This window comes from Ananas comosus, linkage group 23, assembly GCF_001540865.1.
Source record: "Ananas comosus cultivar F153 linkage group 23, ASM154086v1, whole genome shotgun sequence".
Taxonomy (NCBI): domain Eukaryota; kingdom Viridiplantae; phylum Streptophyta; class Magnoliopsida; order Poales; family Bromeliaceae; genus Ananas; species Ananas comosus.
Genome location: NC_033643.1, coordinates 6,968,892 through 6,982,887, shown reverse-complemented (window position 1 = coordinate 6,982,887; position 13,996 = coordinate 6,968,892). Strand labels below are relative to the sequence as shown.

At 38.1% G+C, this 13,996-nt stretch overlaps 1 protein-coding gene across 6 annotated transcripts in view; it reads right to left on the bottom strand.

Annotated features, from left to right (window-relative positions):
• The window catches only part of LOC109727920 (ATP-dependent DNA helicase Q-like SIM), a 31,007-nt gene continuing 19,223 nt past the window's right edge, over positions 2,213 to 13,996 (bottom strand). For all 6 annotated transcript variants that reach the window (XM_020258132.1, XM_020258136.1, XM_020258133.1 and 3 more), the window contains 8 exons: positions 13,750 to 13,830; positions 13,532 to 13,595; positions 5,791 to 5,890; positions 5,615 to 5,698; positions 5,203 to 5,290; positions 4,426 to 4,542; positions 3,152 to 3,244; positions 2,213 to 3,011 (listed from right to left, as the gene is read on the bottom strand). In XM_020258132.1, coding sequence (XP_020113721.1) covers positions 2,673 to 3,011; positions 3,152 to 3,244; positions 4,426 to 4,542; positions 5,203 to 5,290; positions 5,615 to 5,698; positions 5,791 to 5,890; positions 13,532 to 13,595; positions 13,750 to 13,830 — 966 coding nt within the window. In that variant the 3' untranslated portion in view covers positions 2,213 to 2,672. The remainder of the gene's footprint in view (positions 3,012 to 3,151; positions 3,245 to 4,425; positions 4,543 to 5,202; positions 5,291 to 5,614; positions 5,699 to 5,790; positions 5,891 to 13,531; positions 13,596 to 13,749; positions 13,831 to 13,996) is intronic.

Below are 13,996 nucleotides of genomic sequence, written 5' to 3'. Positions count from 1 at the left end.
ACATCGATTCGTTCCAAATTTACACTCTCGGGGCATAATAGAAAGCTTTTACTCCTTATTCGATAGAATGAGAAAAAATACTCATTGCAAAGTTATACTGTTATGGCGCAATTGAGTAGTCTAATGTTGTTCCAGTTTTGGTTATTGTGAACGTTGACATCGATTCGTTCGAAATTTACACTCTCGGGGCATAATAGAAAACTTTTACTCCTTATTCGATAGAATGAGAAAAAGTACTCGTTGCAAAGTTATACTGTTATGGCGCAACTGAGTAGTCTAATGTTGTTCCGGTTTTGGTTTTTGTGAACGTTGACATCAATTCGTTCCAAATTTATACTCTCGAGGCATAATAGAAAGCTTTTACTTCTTATTCGATATATTTTATTAGAAAATATTTGCAATATTTTATATTATTCTTTTTTTATATACATTAAATATTTTTTTATTTTTTAATTTACGATGAATCTAAAATTTAAGTATGTATTTTAAACTAAAAATATCAAAATTTAATTGATATTTATTTCAAAATTAAAATTTAATTTTGATCCATTATATAATTAATTTTTTTTAACTGCTAAGTCAAATTTGATATCAAAAATTAAATTTAATTCATGATTTAAACTCAAATTTAGATTTTAATGTAAAATAGATGAAAAGAAATGCTATTTATTAACAGATTGATCATAGCCTTTCTTTTTTATTTGAAATATTTTTAACAAATTGATCATAACCGTTCATAGAATTAAATTTATAGATGGATATAAATTTTTTTTTTTAACATATTGGTCATAACCATTCGTTCTTATTTGAAATTTTTTTAATAAGTTGATCAATACTATTCGTAGGGAATATTTTTTTATTTCTTTTTTATTCCATCTGTCATTCCTATACGCTTCTATATAAAGTATATTCCGTCATTTAGTTGACTTAACCTGACCACTAAACCTTATAATAATAGGCTTTTTTATAAAATGACCCTCCAAAACTTTCAAATTGGCAAAATAATCTTATCAAAATTTTATTTGGAAAACTAACCCTCCTTTCGCCACGTTGAATTTTTGCTATAAAGGCGGTGACTCATTCGCCGCCTTTACATATATATAATGAAGGCGATGAATCATTCACCGCCTTCATAATTTATATATGAAGACGGTAAATGATTCACCGTCTTATCTATATTTAATTTCAGGACTTAGACAAATTTTGATAAATTTAGAGTATTTTGCACTAAAGGCGGTGGATCATTCACCGCCTTCACATATACATTACGAAGGCGGTGAATCATATACCGCCTTCATTATTATATGTGAAGGCGGTGAATGATTCATCGCATTCATAGCAAAAATTTGACATGGCGCCTACGTGGCGAAAGAAGGGTTATTTTTACAAATAAAATTTTGACAGAATTATTTTCCCAATTTTAAAATTTTGGAAGGTTATTTTATAAAAAAAACCCTATAATATACATCTTTTCCATATAAAGTATAATCCGTCATTTAGTTGATTTAACCTGACCGCTAAACCTTATAATATTCATCTTTTCCAGTTCGGTTAACCCTTACAATATTCATCTTTTCCAGTTCGGTTAACCCGATTTTAAAAATACTGCATAAAATAACCGACTAACCAATCAAGAGAATAATTAAACCTACACCGCTGATACAAACACAGTAATAGGTGACTTACCCTAATATTGTGGTGGTTAAAACTACCATTTTTATACTAGAAGCTTTTGCTTTTACTAAAAAGTATAATTTTGATACCATATGAAAATCTAAAAATTCTGAAAGCGCTTTCAATCTTCCGCTCTACTCTGTAAGATAATGGTTACAACGACCACCATGCTTCTTCGATGATGATTGCAACCGCTTTGAAAACATAGAAGAATGAAAAATTATAAACATTTAAAATTTTTTGGCTCTTCAATAGTATAAATAAATGCTTGTAACCACCACAATACCCAAACTAGGCCTTAATGAGGAATGCTGAATGCTAAATTTCTCTAATACTGTATACATTTGGCCCTTTGGCACTTTAAAATTTTTTGAATCTTCCATAATATAAAATTGATGCTTAATTTGTAACCACCACATTACCAAAACTAGGCCTCCTGAATGATAAATTTCTTTAGTGCTGTATACATTTTGACCTTTTAGCTGTCTTCGCATACAAGGATCTCACAGTTAGCCACTCATATTTTCTTTCAATCAAAAAGATTAAAATTTAAAAGCTCCAGAGTAATTCGATACTGTTGAAGTGTAATTTCAATGTTTTATCACACGTAATATCATCAAGTTGAGAGTAATGCCCTGATAGCATTCACACCAATTTGCATGAATGATGAAGACTCAACTTTTCGAGAACACTAATACCCTCAGAGCGATCACACCAGGCTGCATGAATGATCAAGACTGAACTTATCGAGAACTTTTAGTACCCTCATAGCTGTCACACCAAGCTGCATGAATGATCAAGACTGAACTTATCGAGCACTGGTGCAGCATCAAGAGACAACATACCAATTTTTTTCAAGAAAATAATCAGGATTGGTTAATAAAATACCCTCTATCAAAGACATCTGCTTGATTGACATTTGGATCTCAAGAAGACAACCCTATTGATAAGTAATGAAAAAAGAGGTTCCTCAGTTATAGCAGTAATTCTTCACAGAGTTACTTCCTGCATTTCGAGAGTTTTGCAGCTAATCTTCCTCTGACTGTGCTGACATCCTGCCGTTGCTTTCGCGCGGGCATCTTCCTTTTCTTGGTCTCGCCTCTTCTGCTCTCGAGACGCCTTTTCTTGGTCTCGCCTCTTCTGCTCTCGAGACGCTGGCGCCTTATCTCAGGATCAGCCCAACCCCGCCCCCACTCCGAGAAACTAGAATAAGGCTTGGGAGTTTTAGCCGAAAGTAACATGTCGGCCCCTGGGTACACATATAGATCTTCCAACTTCGAAGCTAAGAATTTCGATCCAGTGATTGTAAGTTTTGGGTATCGTATAGACACATAAGGCTGCAATTATCCAAATTATCAATTAAGACCGCACAAAAGAAAATTCGTCAAATCAAGAGTATGTAAACAGGCATGCCAAAACTTGAATTGAACTCCACTTTGCTGCTACATTACTCTATGCAATACAGTTGAGTGCTTACAAATTTATCGCCTTCCTTGATATATCCAAGGTCTTCTAATTTCCGTGCGAGGCCTCGCCACCATAGTTGATCATTAGCAGCAAACTTTGGAAACTGTAAGAGACCATCATGTTATATGTTACATAAAAGCTCAGGAACGGAAAACTTCGTGTGTTTACATTTTAGTATCCTACGGTTCAAAGTGTAGCAATTCGCCCCACTGATTACTATTTCATTTTTCCATGAGGGCCTACAATTCAAATGCCAGTAATAGCTAGCTTGTGACAGTCACGTGTCTCATTAATACACTCTAAATATTCAAAACCCTTCATGTGGTATAATTCGATTGCACTTTACTACAACACTGGTTAAAAAGTATAACACTTTCCTATCTTGTAAGGTCAATTTGGTAATACTACCTGAGCAAGCTGATCGGTATGAAAAACTTGTTGGGCCTGATTATTAGCTCACAATGCTTATGCCCAAATAATTAATGCTACTATGCTAGTTATTATGTACTGTTGAACCAATGTCGCTACATTATCGAATGAGGGACTACGAGGGTGTGACAAAACTTGCACCTTTAAACCCTAACATCCTGGTCAGATTCACAAATATTTTCTCAATCATGTCCCAATAGACGCCCACATGAGTTTCTGGAGGCACAAAGCCACCACACTATTGCCACAATTTGTGGAGTCCTACTCCCCAAGTCAAACCAAAGGTAATAGTATTTGGGATGCACAATAAGCTAGCCCCAATAACCCCAGAAGTGGCTCGAATAATGCAAGTAGTAGTCCAACTAGCTAACCAGTATTAGCAACTTGTTGGGCCTAAAGCGCAAGCTAGAAATGCTCAAGCCCAAATTATCAATACTAGTATGATAGCTTTTAACTATTGAATGGGTTGTGACAATTTTAACGCGGGGTCATTCCGGAAAACCAAAAACAGCAAGGGGAGCAAAGAGTTACATTCAAGCCATGGGTATAGTAAAGTACGAATAGATTATAACCGAAGAAGAAGCTTTCTGAAGTTTTCTCCCTATAGTACTAAAGAAAATGAAAAACAAGATATAAATGAAATCAAGCCAGCAAGTCATAAAGTAGCTAGAGAAATTCTTTTAAAATTACCAAAAGGAATGTTGTTACAACAGTTTGCGCAACAAATTTTATGGATGCATTAATTGATCTTAAAGTTGGTTGTCCTCAAATTACTTCGAAGCATGCTTTAAAATCATTTGCAGATTATTATCATCTAGAAATACCTAAGAAATTTTATTTTCTACTATAACAAACCTTTTCCCTTATGCGACTGATCACCATCCTTATGTTAGGTTGGTCCCTATGCCTCCTGCTATTTGATCCATGGAAGATTGTACCATCATAAGAAATAGCTTCCGAAACAGTATTCCCCTGAAAATAAGTCGAATCAGTATTCCCCTGAAAATAAGTCGAATTTCAAGTGATAGCCAATCAATCAACATCATTATTTCAACCCTGTAAGTGTTACATGAATACAGCACTATTTATGCCACCTTCCCATGCATCAACCTAAAATACAGGGATCTTATCAAATATCTGCACTTTTACTCATGCATCCTTAATCTGTTTTTCTTAGCCTTCTTTTTAACTGAACCGCAAACACAATGTAGAAAAGTGACCATAGTTATTCCAGTCATCAACTCCACAAACAGCTGTGACTTTAAAACCACTATAATGTCTGATAGCAAATGTTTTCCAACCGTAACTGTTTCCAGTCATCATCTCCACAAACAGCTGTGACTTTGGAAGCAACAATGATGTCTGATACCAAATGTTAATGTAGTTGGAAGTATATATGCCTAGATAACTAAGAAAAACACCACATTATTACAGCAGTATTTTAAGTTCCAGCTGTTGCTGCTACAATTTATAATAACAAGAATTTATCATATATTTGAAATCAATCTCTGTAAATACTTTTATACATCTCAAATAAAAATGTATAGAGCTTACCAGTATGCATCAGTTAATGAAATGTTAATACTAAATTACTAGACCACATTTAGTGTCAGTGAAGGCAATAAGACTCACACATTCAGCTTTAAGAACCCTCATAAATATATCTGCCACCTCTTTGAGATTTTGCATTTTGGGAGGTCCATTGACACAGATATCACACCTACACACAACAATGTATAGGCACAGAAAATTATAGGAAAATAGAAGAAACTCATACAAGTTATGAATTATGTCATTCAGCAGTCCAATGCAAAATATTGGGTAACAATGTAGACATGTAAACATCGATGATTTCTTGTAGATTAGATATAGATAGTAATTAACAATAAAGATTATTCTGGAAAACTTAAATGCAATTTATAGTCTTAATTCCATGACAAATGCTGTAATACACACAGAAATAGTACACACGATTATGAAGGACCATGGAAACAAGTATTGATTAAGAAACGAACGTAAATTTATCAACAAATTAGAAACATACAAGTCACAGCAATCAGGACCGAATTCCTCCCCAAAGTACTCCACTAGAATTTTGGCTCGGCAGGTTGCAGTGTTCATAGCATAACTGCAAGATATACATATACACCTTTTTCACTTGAGTTCCATACCCAACAGCTAAAAGAAAATTCCAAAATTCAAGATAGAATGTTCAAATACCGGAAGCAGTCGGATAGCATTTTGTATGCTTGTTTTGTCTGTTCTTCACTTCTCTGACTAGGAAGCAGTGTTGGTACTCTCAACAAGTTAGCATATAGAGCTGCAAAAGTTCAGCCGAAATAAACTGACAAGCAGCTTAATGCATCAAAGAGGAAATATTTTCATAAAGCTATTACCCTGTTTAACCATGCAGTCAGAAAGAATTTAGATTCAAGCGCATTTCTTAAAGGCATATTCAAACATTTCAAGAATACAATTGCTACTGATAATTAAGATTACGGAAGCAATTACATCAACTACATTATCATCATTGTCATGTACAAATTGTGAACACACAAAGCTGTAGATCATAGAGCACATTATGTAGCTGTAGCACACTGAACTTTAAGCACATTGAACTTTAGCAAATAGCAAGGTTCCAGTGTTAGAATAGTGTTTTGAGCTATTCCAGATGTTTTTGTAGGTCGTTGACTGAGTACCGACTCATTACTCGTGTTGCGAGAATGCGAGATGGAATACTTAGCACCAAAATCTGAAAATTCAGATTTTGGGGTGCAAAGTACCGGTACCTAGGTGAGGTACCGGAACCCCAGTGAGTAACCGAGAAGAGCTGCTCTCGAGTTTGGGCTGAGAGGTGCTGGGTACCGGTACTAGGTTACCGAGTACCGGAACTGGGGTCGGGTACCTGTACTGGATCGAGCGGGTACCGATACGCCGTAAACAGATAGCCTGACCGGGGCTCGGGTTTGGCAGATCTGGTTGCCGGGTACCGGTACTTTTGCTCGAGTACCGGTACACAGAGTAAAAACTACAGTTCGTGCAGTTTGCAATTTTTGGTGTTTTGAGAGGTCTTGAGGGAATTGTTGCAACATGTTTATATAACCTCTTTCTCCCCCACTGCCCCTTTTGTGCTGAGCTTGGAGAAGATTTAAGGTAGGGTTTTCTCCCTATCTCTCTCTAGATTTCTCTCCCAAACCTCTTTTGATTTGGGATTTGATCTCTTTTTCTTCTCCCTCTTCATGGTAGCTTGCTTAGTACTCTTCTTGCAACATCTATATGTGATTTTTGGCAAGATTTGTAAATGAAACCTAGTTTAGGAAAAACTAGGGTTTTATTTGGGGTTTCTTGACTTGTAGCCTTTGGGGTTAAATTGATGTGTAGAACTCTCATTTAGGTTGGATTTGAAGCTTTATAGCTTCGATTGGGACTTTGATCAAGTTCTTCTTGGGTAAAGATATTTTTCTACCTATTTAGGCTTGATTTTTGGGTATTTTTGTATGCTGTTCGTTCGAAACTTATAACCCTTTTAGAAATTCTTTTAGGATACTACAAGCTTGGTGGACAACTTCGTTCGAAGGAACGAAAGGGTTCAAGGAGTATCAGTGGGTTTGACCTGACCGAAATGGGTGAACTCTCTCTATGTCTTCTCTATGGTTATTAGACTTAGATGGATGTGTATTCTTGCTTAATAGGACATGATAGAATTTTAGAGTACATAAAACATGTGTTGCATGTAGAAATTTATACTCTATATAGTAGAGGTGCATAATGTGGACTTGCATTCTACATGACATATGTTTGCTTTACTTACTATGCAATGATATAAAGCATGTTAGAGATAAACAAGGGACCTATCTTGTGAACCCTACTTGGATTGTGGAATAAATGAGATTTAGCAATTTGTTGCATAATAATACTAAACTTGTTGTAGACAAGGTAAATGTGACATTGTAACATAGTGCATGTTAAGATCGACGTGAAGCTAAACTTAGTGCACTGCACCTAGTTGAACAACTAGTACTTGGCATTGTGACATTGCATTCGATCTAGGGATCGATAGTGTTCCATGTGTTCGACATGAAAAAAGAGATTTTAACGCCTTGGGCGAATGATAGGAGGGACAAATACATATAACATTAAGTGAATGAAGTCATTTGCATGATGCTTTACTTCATGTAGTGGAGGCATTGGTAGAAAACCATGTGCATGGCATATGATATGATTTGGTAAATCTCTTGTGACTCTTTCGCACATGGCATTAGAAAATGACCCTCTAGACTAGTGGAAATTGCATGATTATAGCCTCTATGTAGTAGAGAGAGAATTGCATAGTAAACTCGCATGTGAAATGGCATCTTTATACTATGTTGGTAATCATGTTACATTTAGTAAAACGACATGCTTTTACATGCTTATGGAGTAGTGATTTATGCTTAACATAGTAAATATAAACGTCATGTAATAACACTTGATTTAGTAAATGACTAAACATTGACAATGTGATACTATATTTGTCACGCCCCCGCCCCGAGGCCGATACCGATTTGGTCCGGTTCGGGCGCGGCGAACGGACCGCCGAACGGACAGCACCTCCCCTGCCCGCCCAAGGCTCAAAGACTAGATTGTGTACAACAAGTTCCCAGGAAAACAACTTGAATACATACACAATCACGTAACAACAACGAGAGCACAATCAGTGCTATATCATACGAGAGCAAGCATCACAAGTAATAAAACCATACAAGTGAACAAAAGAGAGATACATAACTATTTCTATTACATCCATTCACTTCATACAATTACTACAACTTGCATTCTTCCAACATATACAATCCTCTCAAAACCTCACCCTATACATCAATTTACTCTCCAAATGGTACAGGGTGTAACTAAAGCATAAGTAAACCTCTACTAATATCACTAGGGCGCTACGCCCTTGCCCCAATCCTCACCAAGGGCGCTCGAACTCGGACCTGTAACATGGCGGAGTGAGAACTACGAATAGTTCCCAGTGGGTTCGGCAGCCGATCTCCCCACTAGGTCTAAGCAGGCACAGATAGATATGCAGATAGATAGGTATATAGAACTGAAAGCACTAGCAGTAATGAGTAGCTATGAACTAGGATCTATCAATGCCTCAATCCAGTAAGATGCATGCATGGAACTCATAGTAAGAAGGCCAGCTATCATACTACTATGTTCAACAACAAAATCATTCATCCGATTACCCAATCTCTCGGCGAACGCAAGGCTCGCTCACAGTCTCACGTCTCTAAGTCTCATAGGTGAGGTGGCTAGCTATTCACCTACCCCGAGACCGCCTGCGGACACTACACTGGTCCAAGGGCACTACACTGGCCCCCTCGCGTGCCAAACTCCGGAGTGCACTACCTGTGAGGAGCTACCTCCACAGGTGCAGACAGGCTAAGTGAGCTCGATCCAAATCTCATGAAGTGGGAACACCCTAACCAACTAGGATTGGTGTCATTATAGAATCAGGTGTTTATCTGCTCAATCTCATAGTGTCTCAACCACACTAAAATTCTCAAGTTCAATATCAACTAGGTGCCACTCGTTCGGGGTTCACTATTAACTAGATGCCACTCGTCCTCATTACACTAGTTTACAATATACTAGGCTCTTATTCATATAGACATATTCGTCACATATAGGGTGAATTATCTCATAGAATTCAACTCATGCATACTAGGTTTTCATTCATTGTATCCACAACCTAAATTATTGCTAGCATGCAAGGATATGCACAATCACATTTAACACCCTATAATGCTATATCACAATATGTAAATGATCGATAATGATACTCAGACATAAAGAGCAGCCCGACTGCTTCGGGATGGCACTCCCCCACCTCGTGGCGATGTCGTGACTCTTCGAGTGCGATTCGCCGACGTTTCGACGCCTCGTTGGCCTTCCAGGCGGGAACGAAGCTCCGAGGGTCTCCTTCGACGACAACTTCGCACCCACTTGACGGATCGACGAACCGTCTTCGCCGATGCGTTCAGGGGCCTAGCAATTAGGTTTGCGACCCCTCAAATTAGGTCAAAACCCTAGATTTGCCAAAATGCCAAATCGGAGCCCTAGGTCTCAATAACGGAGAAATCCGCGGTGCGAGCTTCAATTTCGAGCTCGAACCTTCTCCCTAACTTCAATAGGTTCCATTTGAACCATTTCTAAACCATAAAACCCTATTGTAAGAAATCCACCATTGTAGGGTTAGAAGCTTACCTTCAAAAGCTTAGGCCAAGAGGAAGAAGTAGATGAGAAAGGTGATCTTCACCTTTGTCTTCTTCTTCTCCTTCCTCTCATTTCCTTCTTCTTCTCCTTCTTTTCCTTCCAAGAAAGAGAGAGAGTGTGAAAGGGAGAGAGCAAATGAGAGGGAGAGAGAGGTCCCCAAGCCTTCATATAGGCCATTTTGCAGATAGCCCCCTCAACTTTTCATTCTCTGAAACAGCCCTCACTGGGCCATTTTCGCAGTGAGGGACCGGTCCCAGGTCGAGGAGACCGGTCCCCGAGAGCTGCAATTTCGAGCAGAGGGGTTTTCGCGTTCGGGAACCGGTCCCTGCCTGAGAGACCGGTCCCCGGGAAACCGGTCCTTGTCCGAGATACCGGTTCCCGAGAGCTGGGTTTTCGAAACTTAGCCAAATTTCGGCTATTCTCGCTGGGCTAACGTTCGGGAACCAGTCCCTACCTGCCAGGGACCGGTCTCATCAGAGACCCCCGCAGCCCAGCCCGATGGGACCGGTCCCTCTCTGCCAGGGACCGGTCCCCGAGAGCATTTCTGCTCCAGTGCAGATTTTGCACTGGTGCTCTCGCGGACTCTTCCCTAATGCACATTATGCATTCTAAGTATCTTCGGACTTTCCGAAGCTCACACCCTCGACGATTAGTCGATTTCATACGAAGTCAAATCCTCGGATTTCGAGAATTCACTTCCCTTACAATATTGGACTGTTGGGTTGTTGGTGCTTATTCTATGTTTTAGATATGATGACCGAGGATTTGATACTATTGATCATGCTTGCAGGCCATTGTGTTCATTCGCACAAGCTTGTGAGGGTCGCTCCCCATAAGCCGGCACTCCGGAGTTAGCCTACGGACACAAGCTAGCCCGTGAGGGATTGAGCGCCGAAGTGGGATGCCGTGGGTGAGGCTCATTCCTAGAGTAGGAATGTTGACTACCACGGGGCCATTAGGCACGGCGCAAGCCGGACTACACTCGTGTAGATCGATGACGAGATTGAAGTTTGACATGTAAAGCATAATGTGGAAACCATTACTAGTTAGTGCATATTAGTGGACTTGTGGACATGCATAATAGTACTTATTGCTCGGACTTTATGTTAGTCATTCATGGCATCGACAACTCTAGTGGAGCATACCTAAACCTATGTTAATTAGTATAGATGCATGGACAGAATAGCAATGAAAAGCATAATTTACTTCTTGTAGTATTGTAAAATGATGAACATGCATGTAAACTAACATTGGCATATAGTTAATTTGTGAGATTAGAACATCATGTATATGGTAGTAAATCTTTTAGTAGAGGCATGACTTGTAATTAAACTGTTTACTTGCTATTCATATGTTGCCTATTCATATTATAGCATGTCTCAGTTGACCTAATGGTGTATTTCGCCACTCTCGGCGGCTTACCTACCGGGAACTATTGTTTAATAGTTCTCACCCTCATTTGTTGTTGGTTTTTGTTTCAGAGCCTTCCGCGGCGGGAGAGGCAAGGGACCGTGGCAAGGAGTTAGCGACTAGCTAGAGCCTCTACGGAGTTATATTAGATGGACCCGATGTCACCTTTCCTTTTGTATTTGTGGAAAAAATGTATTGTGTTTTTGTCTTAGAGATGTATTAGACTTTTGGACTTAGTTGTATATACTTTTATTTGTCTTGTGGATGTCTTTGTGATAGACTATTAGTGGTTTTATATTACTCGCTCTGATAGCCTTGCTAGGATGTTACTCTTGTTCTTTCTTGTTTAGTAGACGTCTTGTACATTAGTAGACGTCTTGTGTACATCGGGAGTGTTTGGTATACACGGCGGGTCTGTGCACGCGTCGGGCGGGCTTCCGCTGGGCCGGGGCATGACAATAGCCATCCCAATTTTTTTCTGTCAATTTAGGTATATATGCCTAAAACAAAACGCCCAAGTCAACTGATTCAGAGGATGGACATCTCAACAATGTGAAGATAGAAAGAATGAAGCAAAGTTTGCAACTACCTCGCTACAAACTCCTAAATGGGAATGCAATGTGTTACGAAAATGGAGACAACAAACATTAAAGCCTCTCAGCAATAAAGGTTAAACAGATGTTTACGAAATTCGGTTTCAACTTAAAAATCAAACATTCATTTGCTGCATTTGGCCTTCCATCTACTAATGCAAAGATCATGGACATACGTCATAAGTACATATGCATACAGATATAGACATAAAGGCGCGTTTGGTTCGCACTATGAAAAATTATGAGTAAAAAGATATTCGAGAATCTTATTCCTACTCATCCTATTACTAAGAATGTAGTATTTCGATGTTTGGTTCGTACGGTCATATTATTTAGTCATGTTATTTAAGATTACGAAAAATATACAATTAATTAATTAATTAATTAATTATAAATAATACTATAAAAAATTTCAACATCTTTTTAGAAAAAAGATAGAGAATATAGGTTAGAAAGAGAGAGCATAATTAAAGAAATAAAAGGAGAAATAGAGTCGAGGTTAGAGAGAATGAGATGGTTGAGATTTTAGAAAAAGAGGAGATATGGCTTAATTTAGAGAGAGAAAAAGAGTTGAAGTTTAGAGAAAAAAAGATAAGTTTAGAGAGAGATATGAGATTAGAGTGTAAAGAAAAACAATACCAACTAGCCGGCGGGTGGGAAGAAAAAAAAAGATTAGACATATTATAATTACTCCAATGTTTAATATATAAGGATACCCACCCTCCCTCGAAGGAATGAGATTAGTACTTTGGGATGCATCTAATTCCCAAGTAAATCCGTACTTTGGGATGCATCCAATTCCCAAGTAAATCCAGTATTACCAACTAAATTACTTAGTACGTTTAGCGAAACACCGTCATATTTTTTTATTCCTATTGGATTGATTACTAGGAATCTTAAAAAGATAGCACGAGCCAAACGCACCCTAAATGAAAAATTATATGAATGCTCACTTACAAACAGGACACACACACTGAGAGAGAGAGAGAGAGAGAGAGAGAGAGAGATGAGCTAGAATGCTTCAAAAAGCACCAAGGGGCTGTTGCTTTATTTGTGCATTAGATTGCAACGAGATCTGCACATGCCAGCTTCAAGATGTGCACATGGAAGAACTGGGTCAAGATTAGTGTTTACTTGAATCACCTGTTCCAATTCATATTGAATTTGTGATCCGAACTTTTACAAAGCGACCCGAGAATAGAAAGAATTTAGGATTCCAAGATCTGATTAATTAGGTCATTAAGTGATTCACAACGTAGAATAATAAAAAAGAGTACCAAGGGCAGGTGGGGTTTTGTGGGGGGAACACCTCATCAAGCCTTAACAAAAAGAAAGGAACAGTATGGCAACGAAACAACAATTGTTTGACTAAGGTACTATGTATATGCTTTGCATATGCAGCATATGAAGCAAACAAAAAGACAATAAACATACAAGAAATTGAAGAAAATAAGTACCATCGCAACTAAAATGAGCAAATTTTGTCCAGCCGCACTTACATATAGCACCAAGAAAAGGAATACTGAACAACTTGGTTAAGACAAGCACAAAATGAACTTTACAGTATTCGTGCAATCTGTGAAGATCAGGTTCCTCCTTAAACAACCTCGAAGACATAATAAGCTATAATATTTCATGATATGCAAGTTCAGAGTGTGAGACAATCACATTTCAAAAAAAAAAAAAATGTAAACACTCACTGCAATCCGACAAAATCCCATCTCTACCAGCTCGTCCAGCTTCTTGATAATATGCTTCCAAACTCTGCAGCCAAATCAAGATTGAAGTCACAGGCTCATATGAAGATGGTCTTACTTACAAGCAACACAACTAGTTCAAGTGCACGCTTACCTAAAAAAAAAAAAAAGACATACATAAGCAAAGGAATGCACTATATAACCAAAGTAAAACAACACACCTGTGGCCAACCATAATGGATAATTCTTCTAACATTAGATTTGTCGATCCCCATCCCAAAAGCTATTGTGGCCACCACAACCTGGACCCAGAAACAAATGTTTACTTAAAGAAAAGTGAAATATGCCCAAAGCTTTGGAGCAGCTAAAAAAGGCTAGATCACCAAGGTCTAGTAGTGTTCAGAACATGTATAGTAGTCTTCGATCTCTATCGACTTAAACAACTTTAAGTAGAAAGTTTACATCATC